General features: G+C 41.3%; 1 protein-coding gene across 1 annotated transcript in view; it reads right to left on the bottom strand.

Annotated features, from left to right (window-relative positions):
• The window catches only part of LRP1B (LDL receptor related protein 1B), a 751,404-nt gene extending 732,609 nt beyond the window's left edge, over nucleotides 1-18,795 (bottom strand). Inside the window, exon 1 of the mRNA XM_074873779.1 lies at nucleotides 18,703-18,795. Within this exon, the coding sequence (XP_074729880.1) occupies nucleotides 18,703-18,784 (82 nt within the window). The 5' untranslated portion in view covers nucleotides 18,785-18,795. The remainder of the gene's footprint in view (nucleotides 1-18,702) is intronic.
• Between the last annotated feature and the right edge of the window lie 1,523 nt (nucleotides 18,796-20,318).

The raw sequence follows: 20,318 nt of genomic DNA on the forward strand, positions 1-20,318 counted from the left end.
ATTTGAAGAGTTTGTGATTTCAACACGACTACTCCAGAAGTTTTATGAAACATGTTTAAAGTGTATTGTCCCTAACAATGCTGTTAGCAACACATGAAAAAGATATGTACAAGCCAAGAGATCTGAATGATTTCAGAGGTACAATGCACTGTATGTCATTCCATTCAGCAATTACGTATTTCCTCATATTTTACATGAATACCAAGTTTCCAGCCACTAGGATTGTAATTATCTTCTGTTAACAAGATCATTTAATTCAAGCCCCCCCCCAAGACTTACTGACCACAGCTACACATGTGACTTTGCGCAGGGCATCACAGAACTGTTACTTGCTAAGCAAGAAATGCTGCAACTTCACTTGCTTAACTCTGTATGGTATTACATTTAAAAAAACAACCAGTAAACCAAGCTACACACAGACTGTATCTCAACGATGAAAAGCAAACATGAGTCTTCCTCACTGTGGACCTCCGAGGCAAGTTAGCAGCCTTAATGCACTTTTTACGTGACAAGCAAAAGCTTCATCCAGCTAACTTTACCTTCTGTAACCCCTGGCTGGAAAACAAGATTGACTGGGTCTGACTTCTGAAATACATTGCTCAGACACAGAGGGAGTTTTGTTCTGGCCCATGTAGGGAACATGATTTCAGCACTGTTTTGTAGCTGAGGAACCATCAGAGGCAACTTCGGCTGCAGCAGCACTGGCATAACCCATTCTGTGCAACAATTCCCCTAGAAGGGTATTTCAGGCCCCTACTTTGACCCAAGGGGGAATTTTTAACTAGCACTAAATTCCCCCCCCTCCATTTTCGGGGGGTAAGCAATTAGTACAATAACTCAACAATTCGGTTTTAGTTGGTTATCACAGATGAAAGATGACTACACTGCAATTCTGAAGAGCAGATTGCCATGTAATTGCATGTTTTTCGCCCTTGTGCAAATAAGGCACAGTTTACTGTAGGCTTATTTTTTCTATGTGTAATATCTGGATTAGCAATTAACATTTTAATTAAAGATGGATTAACCAATATTAGGAAAATTATGTCTGGAACTGTTCAATTTAAAATCCACCATATATATACAGATAAACATATCTTTAAGTGCAAGTCATTTTCTGGTCTGTGTAAAAATGATACGATTTACAACTTTGAGAGACAGCATAATAATTTGATATTATTATACATGGAGATAACGACCGAACAAATACAATACATGGGGGAAAAAAATTTTTTTGAGAAGCTGTATAATTACCATTAAATTAAGTGTTAGATGTTCATTTAGTGAAAGTTCTGACTGCAGTTCAAGAAGCTCTGCCTATAGACTAGTTTAATTTAGTTATGTTTAAACAGAGCATAATGGCGAAGGAGGACACACTGTTCTAAATGTAAATTGTATTAGCAACAACATATTGAGATTTCTGTACTTCTTGTTCCATTTGCAGCTTTTTGCCACGAGAATAAATCACAGCGTGTTTTCTGTTCTTGTAGCAATCTTTGTAGGGAGAAGCCAGAATCCGTACCATGTGCCTTTCACTCTGCATCTGGTCTCCTTTTGTCGATGCATCCTGGGTGCTGGGTTTGCTTTTCCTGCTGTGTTTTTTTTCCTGGGTGGGAAGGGGGGGGGGGGGGGGGGGGGGGGGGGGGGGCGGGGACAACAACACCTGCTAATCTCCATCTCACCTTCTTTCCAAAGAGGACAAATTATGATCAGGGAATAAGTGGCACTAATGGCCAAGCAAGCCAAACAGAGAATAGGAAAAAGAATATAATGTGTGGAATATTTGAACCTATTTACCGGTCATTAAAGTTATACAGAAATTGCACTTTCAGTTCAGTCATAGAAAGAAACTGGGACAAGCACACTTACGGCAACGGTATTATCCGAACCTGCAAAAACCTTAAATGTTCTCATCAGCATCTTTTGAGCCAATTTGGATACAGCTGAATGATTTTGCATTTATAAAAATTTAGTATACTTGGAGGCCTAGTAAATAGCATAATAAATACAATGAAGCATTGATTTATACAGCCAGCCTTTTTACTCTTTAGTACCGAGGTATTTTAGCTCACAATAAAATACTCAAAAAAAAATAATCCAGATCTTTATAGTGCACTGTTTCTAAAGCAGCAGCAAACAAAAAAAATCTTTTAAACCAATTAACTTCAAAAAGGCAAAGCTTTCTGGGGTTGAATACACAGTTCGTGAGCATCTTCCTAGGTGTAATTTCACTGAGATGAGTAGTGATAAAGAAGTTTGTTTCCAACAGGTAGTGAGGTGGCAAAGCACCCACTGGTGGGTAGACACACATGTCAGATGAGAAGCAGCTGCAACAATTCACAGCTAAGCAGACAAGAAAACTAGCACCTATGGAAAGGGAATAAGCCTTTTCATCCAGGCCACTGTTTAAGGCAATATTTATATAGGTCATGTCAGATTTGAGTATGACTCCTTTCTGCATGTCAAAGTCATACGCTTAAAAACTCACTTTCAAAGTCTGGAAGGAAGAGGAGACTGAACAATGAAGTTACCCATGTCTACAAAGCAACTGGAAAACACCAAGGCAGCAAAAATACATTTTAAAGCTGCTCATTTGAGTTTAAACATGACATTTTGCTATTTCACAGGCAAGCAGCAACACAGAAATATTCACAATACTGACTGCTTACTCCACCACCATCCTTCCTAAAGGCTGGTACAACATTTTCAGAGAACATTGTTAAATAGTAGTTCATTTTTTTTCAGATACTAGTAGCAACATTATTCTGGACCATACTGAGGTTCAAAGCCTTAGGCTTAGAACTACCTTACCTTCATTGAACAGTGCAGAAGTTGGTATTAGGCAAGAACAGAGCCAGAGGAGAAAGGTAGGAATGGGGTGAATTGGTTTCCAAGAGGACAGGCTTCTTTCTCTGCTACCCAGGGAGCCCACACGACTGGGGCAGGCAGCAGTGGCAAAGCCAATACAAGTCCAGTGCCTGCCCAGGCACCCCGACAGCCAACACCTTTTGCACTGCAGCCAACAGAAGCAGCCCCTGACTGCTGGCTTCTACACCAGCATTTGCCTCTACATTAACCTCTCAGACTCACACTGAAAGTCTTTCTGAGAAATATAACTGCATGATTTAACATCTTGGAGATCAAAGAGATACTATACACAGCACGGCTGTAGACCAGCCAGCTCCTCTGATGAGACAAATCACTGCATCTACCTACATGGCTGCATTGTAATGGGAATGCTTCCATTCCTACTTGTTGCCACAGTATATAATAAACAATTTCCACCTATTGAGAAGTTCTCTCATATGAACTTAAGACAGATGGGTCCCATACATTTCCACTGTAAACACTGCAGTGTATGTGCCTGTTCTTCCTGTAAATCTGTTGACTTAGTCCATAGATCATCCTTTGAAATGGCCAATGAGTTAACACCTTGTTGTTTCTTTAACTTGTCAAACCATGTATAGCTATTAACATTTCAGAAGTAAAAGCAGAAATCAACAGCGCAGACTGTCAAATCCTCAGTTGCATTATTGGAAGAATAGAAATACGAAGTGCTGGTCGTAAATTCCACTAAAAGGGAAGTTTTAGAATCCGCTCACAGAAGTTGCTATAATATTTGAGGAGAGAGAGGGTATTTCGAAGTGGCACGTGTGCTGCCTGAAGCTGAGCTGTCATAGCAATAACCTCATTAAAGCACTCCTCTTGGGAGCGCTAACCTGTATTCTGACTGTTGGAAAGATGTCATTTATAATGGGACTTAATTCAGTTAAGAGTCAAAGTACAGTAGACTTGCAGAAAAGTGAAATTGCTAATTTAAGGAATTCACAAAGGAGCACGAACATGAATACCGTATCAAATGGCTGTGAAAAATTTGGCTTTTGCCCTCATCTTCCATTCCGTGAAACCACCACCAGTATCTCAGTTTTTTCGGCCTATGATTTGCAAGGTATTGGCGATTCCTCTTTCCTCATCACCCCCCTAAGCAGGGCTCAGGATGTGGCTCTTCTTATCTTTTATTACCCCTACATACAAGGCATCATCTCATCTGCTCACCCCAATTTTCTCCAGCTCTCACTAAGCTCCTGCCCCAGCAACTCACAACCAACACAGCAGCTTCCACCATCCTTAAGGCTCTTCCTTCAGTATCCATTTTTCCCCTAGAATCCCCACAAAATGGGCATGCAAATGAACATTTCAATCCTTAGAAAGAAACATCTGCAAATGTCCAGAGCTGCCTCGATATACTCGTCACTTCTATAACAGAGTGGCTATGCAGCGATCAAGTGTCTTAAAGCATACTTGGATTTCATTTTTAAAGATCTAGGATTTAATAACTTTAATTGACAGCAATAATGCTTAAGTACAATACGCTTTGGAATGGCCTTTCAGTTTTTAAAGGAGAAGAGATAATTGTAAATGAAAAATGAAAGAAAACTGCACTGCTTAGTAAATGAGTCATTAACCTTTCAACCCGAGAGCTACCACTGGAAGCCTGACCAGGACTGCAAGAGCTCCAGTGGCTGTGAGATGCAAGAAAGTTAATTTAATAGTTTTAGATTTCTTTTAGTTGTCTTTTAAACTATTCCAAACCTGGTCTCCATCTCCCCAAAACATAGTCACTTGACATGGCATTAATGTGTCACCACACAGGTTCAGACTTTTTTCTCCCTTTGGTAAATCTTACAGAAAAGCTGAGCTTTACATATTCTGTACCCATAAAATGCTGTCTGCAGCATTTTAAACTAAAAACTGAACTATTCATTTGATGCCAGTGCTTTGACCTTGAGTGACAAATCCAGAATTTTTCTTTTGTTCCCCAAACAGAGGGTGCAATCTCCATAAGGGTCGGGGAGCTGCAGCAGCACCACGGGGCAGCACCCACAAGGGAAGCCCCGAGCCCAGGACAGGAGTCAGGAGAGGCACCACTACCAGGAAAGCACAGAAACTTCCAGTTTAAAACTTCTGGGGCATCCCAGAGACAGAGTTACGACTCACAATTCATACTGTTCCCTCTCTCTCAATGTTGTTTGGACAAATTATATGAAAGTTTATTTAAATCAGCTCTCCAAAAAGACAATACTCTCTGTATTGTACTTTTCATTAAGTCTTGTAAGGCATTAATCCCCAAACTTGATTCTTGTAGAAATTTTAACACTTGCATCTCCTGTATTTTGATCAAAGCTTGCAGTGTCGCTTAGAATAACAATATAATACAGAGAACAATAAAAATGCCTGTGCAGTGTTACTTGCATAAAATAGGTTATTTACATCAGGCTACCAGTATATTTTAAGTTAAAAAGAAAGCACTGCTCACATCCGCACTCATCTTAGTTATCCCAGACATACTTACCAAGAGATATTCCTGCTATGCTTATAAAATAAATACTAATTTTCTTCCAATCACTTCCTTTTAATTACAAAAATCCAGTTATTATATTCTAGTTCGTTACAACAAGCCATCTCCACAATTCAAGGTATGATTTTTATCTGGTACACTTGGAGTTGTACAAGGCTTTCTGTATTTTAATGTGTTTATTTGCTGACTGTTGGCAGAGTTGTACAAGAGTGTGCTTGAAGCCAGTTGCAACTTACAGATTTTTCAATAAAAAGAGAGAAATATTGGCCAGATAGTTAATTAAATGGCACCCGGACATTTTTTTTCCACCCTTTCACAAATTCCAGTTAGTATTCCAAACCTGTATTAGGGGCCCCAATGACATGGAAAACAATAAATCTTCATTTATTGTCAGTAGATTTCTAACCTGGTTTTTTTTTTAAACAGCACGATGAACACATTTTAGCAAAATATATTAGGCATGCCAATTTAATAAGAGTGAGATTGATGAAGCCTTTCCTTTTGTTCCTCCATACGGGGCAGAGCCCAGCTGTGAGCACTCAGGGAAGGAAGTCCCTCAGGTTTTCCTTCTTCAGCAATAACTTTACCTTTTCTGGGACAGTTTTTCCTCCTCAGGTTATTACTAGCCACTCCTCTCCAAATCTCTGCCACTGAAATTTAAGAGTGACCACAGGCTTTAGCATCACCCACCCAATAAGAGCATGGAAACAAGAACTGCAACCTCAGCCCCAAGGGCAATATTGCCATGCCCAAGGTCTGCTCAGGTTTCCCCTCATTGTTTTACACATTTGGTTCAAAGTCAACATAAAAGTCAGTTGCCTGGCCCTGGCTGGGAAAGAGGTCTGAGGAGTGGGCACTCTCCTTTGGGAAAAAGCCAGGATACAGCCCAGGCAGGCAGATTTCTCTGCACAGACAGATTTCTGGTGCTCAGATCAGATTATCTGGCAATCAAAGGCTTATTAAGGGCAAAGAAGGAAGAAAAATGGAGAGACTTTCTTCACCCCACTCTAAGGCTTAAGACTGCCCTGAAAAACACAAATGCTTCCTTTTTTCTCGAGGAGCACGCATTTAAATGCATACTTACCTTTGCTCAAAGAACCAGCCCCATTCCTGATGCCTGCCTCATTCACGCAGTAAACCTGAAGAACATGCCCGTGAGCAGCCCAGCTCCACCACAAGCACAGTTGCAGCCAAAGCCCAATTCCAGTCTTTCCTGCAGTGCTTTACCTAGTCCCAACTGTTCGGGTACCTTCTTTTACAAATTATATTTAACAGTTTTGCAAAAGCTTGCCCCATCCACCTCCACAGAAAAGCCTGCAAAGGGGAGGCAGAAGGTCTAACCTTGGGAAGTATAAGAGCCCCAATGGTCTAGCAGAAAATACACGTTTTAAGTGGTATTTTTCCCACAAGTATGGGTACGCATATTGTTACTGGTTAATGAAATTCATACACATACCTCCTACTTATTGCTTTTGAAGGGTATACTTCTTGATGTTTTGTGGTCCATCAGACTTTGACATCTAAGAACATATTAGTCTGCTTTTTATTCCTCTTGTAATCAGAAACAATGTTCAGGTTATTGAGATAATTAAGATGATCAGTATCAATGAGCTTTTGGACTGTTACTAGTTTCAGCCCACAGCTGCAAAGTACTCTGGCTTAGTTTGCCAGGGTTTGTTTTTTGTCTGTTGGTTTTAAACACTAACAGATTTCTCAGAAAAAATGGTAGGTCTACCTATGCATTCAGAGTGGCTAATTTTGAAAACTCAGTTTATACCAATAATTATATACTCCTGCTCCTAAAAAACAGAAGAGCTCTAAAGATTAGACTATTCTACAAAATACAGTTTTGAGGGATGTGCTTATTTTTAATATAACCAGTTGCTTTAAAGGGCAATGATTTCCACAGCACAAAGTTCACATAAATTTCTCCACAACTCCCAAATGCAAACACTATCTGCAAAGTCCATATGCTTTCTACTTCACAAAAGCTTTGCCGAATACATTTAACATATGAGAAAACAGAGTTAGGTTTTACTCTTCACTTCATCTTTTTGACAGAAAGGTGTCAATAGAAAGATGCTGAAAAGAAGGCTAACTGTAAATCACGTAACTTTATTGCTGAAGTACAGAGGGATTACTTTGTGATATTAAAACATCACTGCACTACTGCTAAGATTTTTTTTTTTCTTTACAGTGGTAGCAATTTCTATTGGGATGAGCTGCTTTAAACCTTCAGTTATTTATCAGTCACAAAAAAAGGTAATTCTTTAAGTCTAGAATAAGGAAGGTGAATGTAAAATACAACCACGCAAACCTGAAGTCCCACAGCACGTTACCATTCATTTCTATAAAAATTAGATCCAGAGTATCCATGAATTCTTCACTAATACGTTCATTCCCAAAAGCAAGTGCTTAAAGCAAGCTCCCGTACTTTCAGGAAAGAAAGAAGGGAGGTTGATTTCCCCATGGCTTATAAAAGACAATACTTGCATATGCCAAATGTAGCTGCTTATCTCTTCACCTATTCAGAAAGACAAGCTCTTTTTGGTTCAGAAGCACTGTAGAAGCTGTGAGGGTTTTTGTGGACCAGACATGGCCTTTCTTGCTCCCTGCTAAATAAAATAATCCTGTAATTTAACCAGCAACCCTCCCTGCCTCTCTTTGTTTCCGTTATCCACTTCCAGTTTGTTTGTTTCCCTAAGGCCACAATCCCAAATAAAAGCAGCATTCAACAGGCACCTGTGTCATCAAAAGCTGTTACTCTGATAAACCCTGCAGCACCTGGCCACCTCAAGTTGTAAGGGATTTTCCCAGGCATGAGATTTTGTAAATTTGATAGAAAGAAAAATGAGATACCCTCCTCGTAGTGTCAACGTGAAATCAGAAGCTAACAAGTAGAATTACCACTCTGCTTGCCGACGGTATGCAAAGGCCATGCCTGAGAAGCATCGCTGGCCATCACTTGAGATACAAACACTCAAATATTTTCACAATGGTGAAGCAAATTTTCCACTGAACACAGAACAGGACAGCAAATGGAAAGAAACATAAAGGGATTTTTTTTAAAACTAGTAAGGGGAAACTACTTACGTGTCTGCACAATCAGGCAGCGGTGACCACTTCAAGATGACCATCCTCAACAAACATGTATTTCCTCCCCAAAAATCAGAGAGTCCTTAGCTGGCTTCAAGAGCAAGCACTCTGCAGTGTTAATTTACTCCTAGGACCACCAAGGACATGTTGTGCTATCTTTAGGAAAAAAAATGGCTACTGTGGGGCTAAACAAGACTGTTGATCTATTATGCTCTGACATTTTTCATCAAGATATATAAACTTGTAGAAGACACTCTCTTAAATTTGCATATTTGCATCATGATTTTCATAGACACATAAACAGCCTTTTTATAATGCACTTAAATTACTTTGAGTTGCTAGATTAGCAAATGCAACGCAGAAGCAGAATCCAAGTTGCACCATACCTATTAGCTCTTCAGCACTTACTCTATGCAAATGCTTTCAGTTATACTCCTAAAATTCACAGCCACATATTAAGTTATTGTGAATTTTGAAGTCTTTTCCTGGTCGTCTTCAGAGCACCAGTCAACAACAGACTGGCAACCACAGGCAATCACTGTGACTTTACTTGTATTACAACTCTTTGCAAGGCACTTTTGACACAGTGTGATACTAGTGTGAGAAGACAGGCCACCAATTAATGTAAATCACTGCGGTTTCATTGATGAGCATTTAACGATTTTAACTGACATAAAATCATAACATGGTTCATCGTGGTTTACTCATTACTGAATACCACTAATTGGTTAGGGGAGTTCTGCTGTTTTCAGTAAGAGAAATGATTTGTCATCATGGAAATGTATGAATTGTACCAAGAATATTGCACAGCAAAGGTAGTAATAGCATTAGAAATATAAGCAGGTTTTATATGCTCGAATGTGTTTTAAATACTGAGCCTCACAGTTTGTACTGGAGCAGTATTTCAGAATTTTGTCATCATCTGTTGACAACAATCTGGTTCAAGCTTCTTACTGCCCTAAGAGTGGCCAAAATTGGGTATTGACAGACAGAATTTCTACACAGAAAGGAAACTATCCACAGGACAAAGTAAGTGACAAAGGCTGGAGACCTAGACATACCTGCCTAGAAATCTGGGGGAAATAAGAAAATTACAGAAACCTGGACCTGACACTTTCCTGTGATATTACTGGAGATGCAGTTCGCAGGTCTCTGAAAACGTAGAAGTGGCAGATTAGTCGACACCAATTCTCCAGAGGAGTATAATCTACAGAGTAAATGGGTAATATTGTGTACTGTCAACTCTGTTCAAGTCACAGCCTTTGAAACCCAGCGAAAGAAATGTAACTTAGCAAATGCAAGCCAAGGAATTCATTCAGATGGCTCTGTACATACACACTGACCCGAATAGCCTGCTCCAATTTGAAGAAATGTGATAATGGGCCACTTGGGTCAGGGCATAAGATTTTGTCTGCTCGAAAAACCCTGGTACTCCTGGCTCTGCTGTACTTAGCAATAGTACCTTTCATGCCTCTCCCAACATATCCAAGGTTTTATATACACATATATATAATTCTCATAGAAATGGCTTATAGCAGCCCTATACGATTAACTGCTGCAGCTCAGGTTAGCCTCCAAGACACTGCCTGCAAAACACCTTCTTACTCCTTGCTTTGTTTCTATCAAAGGCGTAAAAGCAATTCAACCCAACAGCAGGTATGGGACAGTGCTTTAGAGCTCACACTTCTGTAGTCTCGACTTGCTTCATCTCCCTTGTATATGATTTAATACTGCAGTCTCGAGTGTTTTGCCTAAGACTACTACAAAATGACACTACTATGAAGCAACCATTCATTGTTCATTTTTCTTTCTGTAATCTCAATATAAGAATAAACCACTCAGCTTAGAACGTGGGACTCAAGAAGAATGAATTCAGTTTTGCAGGCTTCTTCCCTTGCTTCTAGCCCTTAACTCCCACTGCCTGCAAACATCCCTCAAAACCCAACCTCAGCAGTGTTACACAAAATAAGCATATTTTAAACCAATTGTTTCTGATGAACTTGGAAGTCAGGCCAGTTTCCCTCCAAGCAGTACATGAGTATAAGCACTGGAGAACACACAGGCTTGACCCATCCCTTGTGACACTTTATGAAACACTGCTGGAAAAATAGTTACTTTAAGATAGGCCTCAAAAGAAAGTCAAGCATGCTCATCTCTGGATAAGTCTGCAAAGATTCACAGGGAAGTGACATGCTACATGAGAAGGTACCACCTTTAGATTCCTTCAAGATCACCAAAACCCATCGAGAGCTAGACAAGTTTTTCACGACGAAGATTGAAGTGCTTCACTTAAAAAAGTAGCAGCTTTGTCTGTATTACACAGAACTAGGTTTAACTAACATAATGACTTCCAAGTAGTAGACCATACACATCTTAGCATCTTGAGTTGTCTGGAATTTCCTCTGGTTTTCTGACCCATGAAAAGGCGATCTCTTTGAAAAAACTGATTTTTTTTAAATGAGAAGTTATCAATTTATCATTTAATAAAAATAAACATTAAGCTATATATATTTTAAAATTTAGCTAATAACTCATCTTCTAGAGCACTATTAATTACACACTGAGAAAAGAAAAGCAATTGCAACTCTGATCCATATATTTTAAAATTAGATGTGGGAAATATGAAAGTGGGTTCAGTTTAAGGAACCCAGGGAAAACTGAATCAAACCTGGGAATAAAAAATATTGCAAGAAACACCTCTCTCTCACATAAATGCCATATAACAATACAATTTAATTAAAGGTCCCCTAATTAAGACTTTTCAGTGAAATTTGAATAAAATGGTGCAGAGTTCCCTTACACTTACATGCTGCCTGACCCTATAACCACCAAGGACAAAACAAAGAATTCACTGACTTCAGTGGTGCAGATTCAGGTGTATAATCTATTTGTTAGCACAGTAAAACATAAATAAAAACTGTTCTTCTCCAGAGAAGAAAGAGTCTCATTGACAAATGACATACTTTCATTTCATAAGCACACAGTTTTACACAAATACCAATATACTTTGGGTAAATCAGTGTGTGTTTGCATATGCAAAAGAGCATCCAAATAGCTATGATCTTACTTTGCTCTCTCATCTTCACAGTATTTGCAAGCAAAAAGAGGCAGGTGGTTTGAGGAAACCTATCTATCATCTAGAAAGTTACTGTGAGTTTTCATGACCTTCTTAAATTAGTGTAACTTTTTTTAGCTTGTATTTTTATGACTACACAACAGCATTTCTCCAAAAAGGTAAATTTAAACAAGGGTATATCAGAAATGGTAGCACTGTGGTACTTCCACTGCCTTAGAATTATTCAGAAGAACTATGTTTGAGGAAAAATACTTTCCTGCATGTTAAAGGAGGTGGAAACCCAAGAACTCTCCACCATATCCCAGCCTCTGAGAATAGCGTAAGTACCAGTCCAAACAACTTGACAATATCAGAATTGCATTTTTAAAATTGCTGACAAAAATTTTTTTGCTAGTTTGCAGGTAGGTAAATAAAAATCATAAAGCACTATACAAAAGTCACATGGGCATCTTTCTGTGAGAGTGTGTGCAGTCTCCTTGACGGAGCACCTCACCTGAGAGCTACCACATTTGCAAATCATCGCCTCAGCATTTCTCTTGCACATGGTCTATCCCCACTCCAATACATCTTAGGAAAAAAAAAAAAAGACAGCACCTTTTCATTCTCCAAGTTTCCTTTGATCATTTGAGGAAAAACAATAGTGAAGTTTATGAACAGCTATGAAGAAAGAGCTCTACAGTAGTGGAAGCCTTGAAGAATTATACATATTCTTCTTACGCTGTAAGCTTAACTTATAGCACTTATCCTATTACACCTGAAGCAAAAGTCATTCAATAGTGCCATGCACAAAAGTTAGTAAGGGATGTCTTACTGACAATCAGGCAATAGATAGTCCAAAATACATTGATATCATCAAGAAAAGGAAATAGGCACATTCCTATTTCTGAAACAAGACTGAGTTTCAACAGTTTGGCTCCTCTGGACGTCCACATCATTCCGCAGGAAGCGGCACGTGAGATGTTTGGGAACATCAGGCGGGTGTTGAAAGCACATTTCAGGATTCAACGTACCATATCTAGAACTCGTAATACTGTAATCTCCATTTTTCCACCTCAGGGAATTAAACTGTATTTCTAACTGAATCGAAATAAAAAAAACTCAAAGTGTACCTCAATTCCAGCCTGGCAGTACATCATCTTTAAAAACCCCTATTACTTAGTAGTACACTCTATGTATTGCAGTGGGTTTTTTATTAATACACCATTGCAATTTATTACAAAATGGTCAATAAAAATGAGGTTGCTAAAGAGACATACAAGCCTTCTTTCTAGCATCCAACTTCATCCTCCGATTGGTAGGGTTCATAAACACCACACAGAGCCCAATTCGAATTCTGTAATATTTACATACCACTTGGGAAGCAATGACATATGTAACAACAAAATATAATAGACCCATATAACACTTTTCAGGTACACAGAAAGATCTTATTCCTGCTATGAGGATCTTGCAAATTAAATCAGATTAATAATATAGTGAACATATTACTGGCAAAAGCATGTGTTTGTCTCTCTAATGATCCTTCCCAGCTCCCATTAAATCTAATTAAAATGCACCGACTGAGTTTTATTGGAATTCCATTACTGAGGTCCAATCCTGCTCGCACAGAGCCTGGCACCCACGGGAAATGGCCCTTCCCCAGCCCACAGAGGCTCTGGAGCATCCTCACACACACAAAGCAAAGGCGCCCTGTCAGCAGGATCACGGCTGGGTTCGGTGGCTGATTTTACTATAACAAGTCCTGGTTATTTCACTTAACCCAATACCTAAAAAGGAAGATTCTGCTTTACAGCACTAAGAAGTTTTGATACATCTTGGTAATTTTTCATATTATGGTCAACAACTGACTAGCAAGCTGGAATATAACTACGTTTACAAATATTTTCATCTTTTCAATATATAGAATTTAAGGGGAAAAAATCAACTTGTTTAATTAAAAAACAAACTAGTGGGTTGGACAGAAGGTGCACAGTCATTATTTGAGTAATTATATTTTAAGAATCCAATTAGTTCCTAATTGCACTTACAAATTTAGGACCGAGTTCTGCAATTTCTACACTTAGCCCAAACTCACACTAAATACAGACTCAATAGTCTGCATGGCTTGCATAAAAATAGCCAAGTTCTTAATAATGAACAGTGAAGATGAAAATATCAGAATGTTTGGGGTAAGTGCAATTAAAATGAGTTCTCTAAGTAAAATTTTTTTAATTGCATTTGAAGGAACAAGACTATTAAAGAACATATTAATACATAAAGACTAGGAAAAAGCAACAACATGCTGGGATTCAAAGTATGCCACTGTAACAAAAATGATGTTCTACTATCTAAACGAATAGCACTTCTACAGATAGCTACAATTCTAAATTCACAAATTAAAATACATCCTTTAGAGTCAATACAATAAAGAGAAGCCTATTTTCTTAACCTGCAAAGAGATAAAAGGACCTGTAACAAGGCACTAGGGGAACACACACTTCCAAGCTGCAGACTGAAGTGAAAGTGAGTTTTGTCACTTTCTTTAAACGGAGAAAGACTGGGATCCATACGAACCTTAAAGGTATGACATATGCTCAAATTTACGTAGCAGAAGTCACGTAACACTTCAAAAGAACCACTGTGTGAAGTAAGAGCTTTTCTCTAAGTCTTTGGAGGACAGCTATTTCAACCTGCAGGAGTATCAGCAGAAACTCTATGATAAATTAGTAAGAGGTTTGCTACAAAATAAGTTTACATACAGTATTTTCACATCAAACACCTAGTTTTGAATTTTTAAATGCACTTCACCCTTTTAAATAGTTTGTGTGTTTCTACCACTTTTGTTTTTATTGTACTAAAGCTCTCCAGAATGACTGAACTTAAACAGTCCGGATAAGAAAGAACACGCATGTCACTTCACAGGAAACCACACACAGAGTTTGCTCAGGGTCCATCAGTGTCAGGGTTTTGTCCATGCAATCACATACTCAACTGAGGACATCACTGCCTATAAAACCAGTCACTGAAATTGCACTTGTAGGCATCTCCCACAATTCCTGTAATTACCTCTTAGCACACATCCTTCTAACTACCATCCTAAATTCCTTGACAGATTTTCACCCTCCTCTGTGATTTTGCCCCTCCCGTGACAAGTAAGCTCTTCAGTAATATTGTTCTTTGAAATAAATAAATAAATGGCAATGTCAGTGTGACCTTGGAAGCATCTCTTTCCCATGTAAGATACTCATTCTTATTATCCAGGTTCAAGACATAAACTGAAGTATGAGAACATACGCCTCTGTGGTACAGCACAGAAACAGTTTTGGGGGGGGGGGGGGGGGGGGGGGGGGGGGGCAGGGAGGTGTGAGAATATTTTCCAATGGATGGCCAAGCTAGAGCTCAGTCTGGTGAAGTACAGCAGTGCTTGGTACACCCAGTTTCAAACATTAAGCTACCAATAACGAGATAGTTGTAAAGCCTTCTGATGTAGCCACTGTTGCCTGCTGTGACACCTTACCAGGGAAGGAAGGCCATCAGCAGTCATCCCAAGGAGACAGATTTACTGCACCTGGTTCATGTTTCTGCTGCCGGGGTGACTAATCCAAACTCACATCAGCTGAACCTTAAGCCTGAAAATTCCATTTTGAAGTAATTTGTTTCCAGCCTTCACTTAAATATGGTCAAAGGAAACTGTGAAAACAATAAATTCTCTGCTAAGTGGAATAAAGACAGTTTTGGAAGTGTTTGTGACTCTGAACAGGAGTAATGTTCATATAAGTTTGTCTTTTCTTCTTTAAAACAGCTTAAAAATTACCAAAAAAAAAAGAAAAAAATTGAATGTGTGATAAGTCATCACTCAGGGAACTTGCATTTTAAGTTCTCTGACAACATTTTCCCATTCAGTATAAAGTCTACCTTTACAGGAGGACCTCCTGCAAGACTTTGCTGACGAGCTGTTTTGTTTCATCACACCAGCACTTGAACAACAGATCCAAAACACTAAAAATGCATGTGGAAGAGTTGGTAGGAAGACAGCCCTTCAGTGCTGCTGACAGAAGTGATGTGCCACCAAAACCCAACACAAGCAAACCAGCAGCTTCACCACAGTCAAGTCAGTCAACTAATAACAAGCAATATACTCATTAATACTGCTGTGGATACACATTCCACTGACCACACCACACATCTGCAAAAATTATCCAAATCCAGCTCCTGTTATCTGGGGCATCTATGTAATTTGGATAACCTTTAGGCAAACCATGACAATCAGTACAGTGGATTCATGTAACACCATTCCACAGCACCAGAGAGACAAAAACCAACCAAGTATGACAAAAAAAGAGGTGTAGGAGCTTAGCCATGAAGCCAAGGTGAAGCTCCAAAGCTTGAGAGAACTGTGAGAAGGAAATACACCCACCAGAGAGCTGCAGAGCACCTTCAGCTCAAGCACTCAGGAGGTGGAGATGAGACCTGTGAAGTTTCCCTGCATGTCTTTAGGGAAAGCAGGTCACCAATGTAGTTTTCTCAGCTTCATAAACTGTTAGCAAGGTCTTTCTCAGGATTCTGGAATTCATTTATTGCAACTCACCAGATAACTGCGAGGGAATCTGGGTCCATGAGCTTCCTCAGGAAGAGACCAACTGAAGCCTAAGAAAAGGAAATCATACCTCTTCATGGTTTAAGTGGCACAACCTCAACTGCAGGACTTCTCCCTTATCCTATCACCCTCCTGGCTGGATTCCATTCTCACTTCCTTTTTCCATCTCATTTGCAGCTCCCCATCTCCATAGCATTCTCTCTTCCCAAATTTTTTATACCTGTATAAAATTAGAGGAGTTTTAACCTGGCTGAGGACAGTCCTGATAGACTGGAAGAATGTCACTGTATTTCAAACCCAGAAGAAAGGTTTAGGTAATTCCAACTTCAGTGGGGTTGCCCACCCCCCCCCCCCCCCCCCCTTTTTTTTTTCCTGATGTTATCCATTGGTCTAATGGAAGGCGTTACCTCTCCCTACAGCACCTCCCTAATATTTTATATTACCATGGCTACCACAACACTGCTATTAACACAACCCATGACATTTTCCCAATTCTCTTATTACCAATGGCGAGCCTCAGTGCATTCCAAATTTCAGTGCCTTTCACATACATTAAGCTTAGCATGCTCCAGTAGCTCAGAATTTCCTCCTATAAAGGAAAATCAGCTTGGTACGGTCAATAATTTTTGCAGTGTATCATAAAGTTTATCTGATGTGCAAATGTAATTCTCTTTCTGTATGCCTCATCCTGAATCCCTTTTAGGTTGAGACCACTTGACATTTTTTTAAACAAAATGCCTTTTAAGTCCTAATTTGTACTCCACTCGGTTTTGATAAGACATGACATTATGGTATGATGAGTTAGTTGATTCTAAGTAAATTTGATTTATCCCACTTTTTGGGCTGGTATGATTTACAAGGATGTTGCCTTTTAAGATGGGATTGATTTTAATGTGAGCTGACAGCACTTTTTTTTTTTTTATGAAACACTAAATCAGAGAAAGGTAACTATGAAAACAAAAGGAAAATGAAGCAAAATTTAATTTACCAGAAATTAATATTCATGAATAATTGGCACCTGCTTATCTCCATCAAGGAAGACAGAGTGACAAATCAGTTTCCAGAACAATTCCACAAAATGTTTGAAAGTTTGATTTTTATTCATAAGCTCAGATGCACACTACAGCTGCTGAAATGTAATCTGACCATTTTGTGAATACCATGGAAAGTTCTTGAAATATTTTCCATCAAACAAGCACTATCACGACCACGAATCTTCATGTATCAAAGTAAAAGCATATGTACCGTTCATAAAACTGAAAGATTTTCTAAGAACCTTCCCTATCTGGCTGTTCAGGTGCCATTATATTGAATACTACCCCCATTTCTTTGCAATATCCTTGTACCTTACGATGCAGTGTTTTAAACGTGCAAGTTTGTGATGCTGCAGCAATACTTTTCTCTTTGATAGGTAGTTATTTCTCATTTTTACAGCATGAATCACCTATGTAATTTTGATAGCTAAGTGGGAAAGGGACCGGAGAGGTTTGGTAGTTCGACTGAAGCAGAAATCTATACCTCAGACTGAGCATCTAGAGGCATCCGCACTCACCCAAACGAGTTGTAAGCAGTTAGTAAACAATTTAATAGGTAGTGTGTACGTGATGGAGACGAGCCGGATGTCTAACAGCAAGAATTCAATGCTTTAGAGAGTTGTATTTCTACTGAAATTTACCTAAATCCTCACAGACTGGGTACAACAACATTCAGAGCAGTCTCATTCATGAGACCACGCAGTTTTGAAGCTGAAGGGCTACAAACAAGCCGGCAATTTTCTGATTAGCAGTGTTTTCCACAGCGGTAAGAAAACCTGAGTCAGAGCAGCACCCTGCCATTCCTGCACCTGAGCAGCACAGAAGGGGGACTTCGCCTCGACTTAGAAAATGCTCAATTCAAACATCTCCCGGGAAAATAAGAGCGGTCTGGCAACAGCACACAATGCGACGAGAAGCCCTGAGACTAACTCCGGCAGGAGGACCGCTACCCTCTTGGATCGGAGACTCCTTCCGAGACGAAAAAGAGTTGCAACTTCTGAGATTTTCCACAGCTCGGCTAACGGGTCCTGAGCTCCTTCTCCCTCACCGGCTCTCCCGAGCTCAGCGGCTGCCCGCTGCCCGCAGACGAGCTCAGGTATCAAGAGGGTGCCAACTTGGCTACATTAAACGGAAGAACTTTTGAAATACTCGGCGAAAACCGGCGGGCAGCCGCCCTTCCCACGGCACACCGCCGCCCAGCCCCGCGGCTTGCCCGGGGAGCCCCGGCCGGTGCCGGGGATGGAGGCGGGGGGGGGGACCGGGGCCCCCCGCAATTAGCGCCCGCGCTGCTTTCGTGGAGCCAAGCGGTAATTCCCAGCCGGTGCCTTCAAGCCGGATCGCATCCCCGGCCCCTCGCCGCCGCTGCGGGGCTCGCCCAGCTCCCGCTCCGCAGCCCCCCGCCTCCCAAGTTGGCGCGGAGCGCTCCGCGCAGCGCGGAGCTGGCAAGGAAGCGCCCGCCAAACTTCCCGGGGAGAAGCCGGTACGGGCGGAAAGTTGAGCGGGCGGCGCGCAAGGGGCGAGCCGCTTGCGCACCGCTCCGCGTTCCGCCGCGGACGCGCCTTACCTCCGCCGGCTCCCGCCGCCAGCGCCTGGGCGACGGGCGGTAATCCCCAGAGCGTCGCCAGGGCCAGGAGGAGCGCGGACATCGCGGCGGCGGAAGGCAGGAGCGAGCCTGCCCACCCACCCACCCGCCCGCCTGGCCGGCGGTGGCCGCGGGTGCGGAGCGGCAGCGCCGCCGTGTGCGCGGAACCTCTGCGGGAGCGGCCGCGCCGTCACTTTTCAACGCGGAGCGCGGCGGGGCTCGGCGCTCGCCTCACGCAGGCAGCGGGCGGGCAGCGCGGGGCGCCGGCGGCCGGCAGCGCCGCGCTCCGCCCCCCGCCACGCCCCCGCCCCGCGCCGCCGCCCCGCCCCCGCCAGGCGCGAAGCCGCCACGCAGCGCCTCCGCGGTCCCGCCCTGCCGGGGGTTGTGCCTTGTGCACTGTGGTGGGGGGTTTTTTCTTTAAATCTGAGGTATTTTTTTTTAAATTCGCGAGGATGAACCTCAGGGAGGATCGGGTGGCACCGTGGGTGAGTCAGCAGAACGGCAGAAAGATTAAAAAAAACCCACCCCACAAAGCCTCGTGCCTTGTTAAGCTGCAGGGAGGAAGCGCCGTGAGGCGGCCACCGACTTCTGCCTGTAAACAAAAAGTTGACATCCAGAGCAGCTCTGGCACACTTGGCTTCAGTTAACCATGCTTCCTGAAGCAGGCGCCGAGCTCACGTCTTGCGTTTGTTCCCCGCTCTGCGCGGCTGGATCATAACTTTCACTTTACATAAGCGTATTACCTTGAAATTATCCCATAACACAAATGTGGTTTGCTTATCACATTTTCTCATCCTCTTAAAAAAAAAAATAAAAATAAAAAACAGGTCCTTGAAGAGATTTAAGGTGATAAAGCTTTTACATCATCCTCAGATACTAGTTTTCTCCAAAGACAGTAAGGTGCTAAAATTGACTGCTGAGACTCTTACATTTCAAGGGTAACGCCTCAGTCCTTTTAACTTTGTGTTTATATTCCCCAACACAGAACCTAAATACCTTTTATATGAGGCAGTACAGCCAAGAGACTTCCAGGAGCAGAAAGACCAGGCGATGCTGAAGGACAGAATAATACACAACCTAGGAGAAATATGAAATACTTAACTAGTTCTGTTGAAACAGGGGAAGGACCCTGTGATACGTTTGCCCAAGAACTGAAAAGCCCCGTCCTGGCCCCGGGGACTCCTCTGAGGTCAGGGCCTGGCAACACTCGCAGAGGGTTACCGGTAGCTTTATTACTGAAAATAATTTACAGCTGAGGGGAAAGATCCAGTTGGATCACATTCTGCATTTATCTACTGTCTTCAAAGCCTATGTAATTCCCCTACAGTCAATTAGTATTTATACAGCCATAACTGAGCAGAATTATGGATCCCAGTGTAGAAAACCTTTGCTAATGCAGAAATGAGCAGATCTGAATTAAGGTGAAAAAAATCTGGCAGTGTCCATGGTCTTGGAAACCAGTTGCTTTTATAACCAAAATGAAGTCATGCTGAATGTCACACTGAAACATTATTCCACCGCATTTACAGATGAGATTGCTTTGTGTCCTTCAGTAAGCCACCAGAGCCACCTATATGGCTCTTACACATTAATTATGA

Source organism: Strix uralensis, chromosome 6, assembly GCF_047716275.1.
Source record: "Strix uralensis isolate ZFMK-TIS-50842 chromosome 6, bStrUra1, whole genome shotgun sequence".
NCBI classification, from domain to species: Eukaryota; Metazoa; Chordata; class Aves; order Strigiformes; family Strigidae; genus Strix; species Strix uralensis.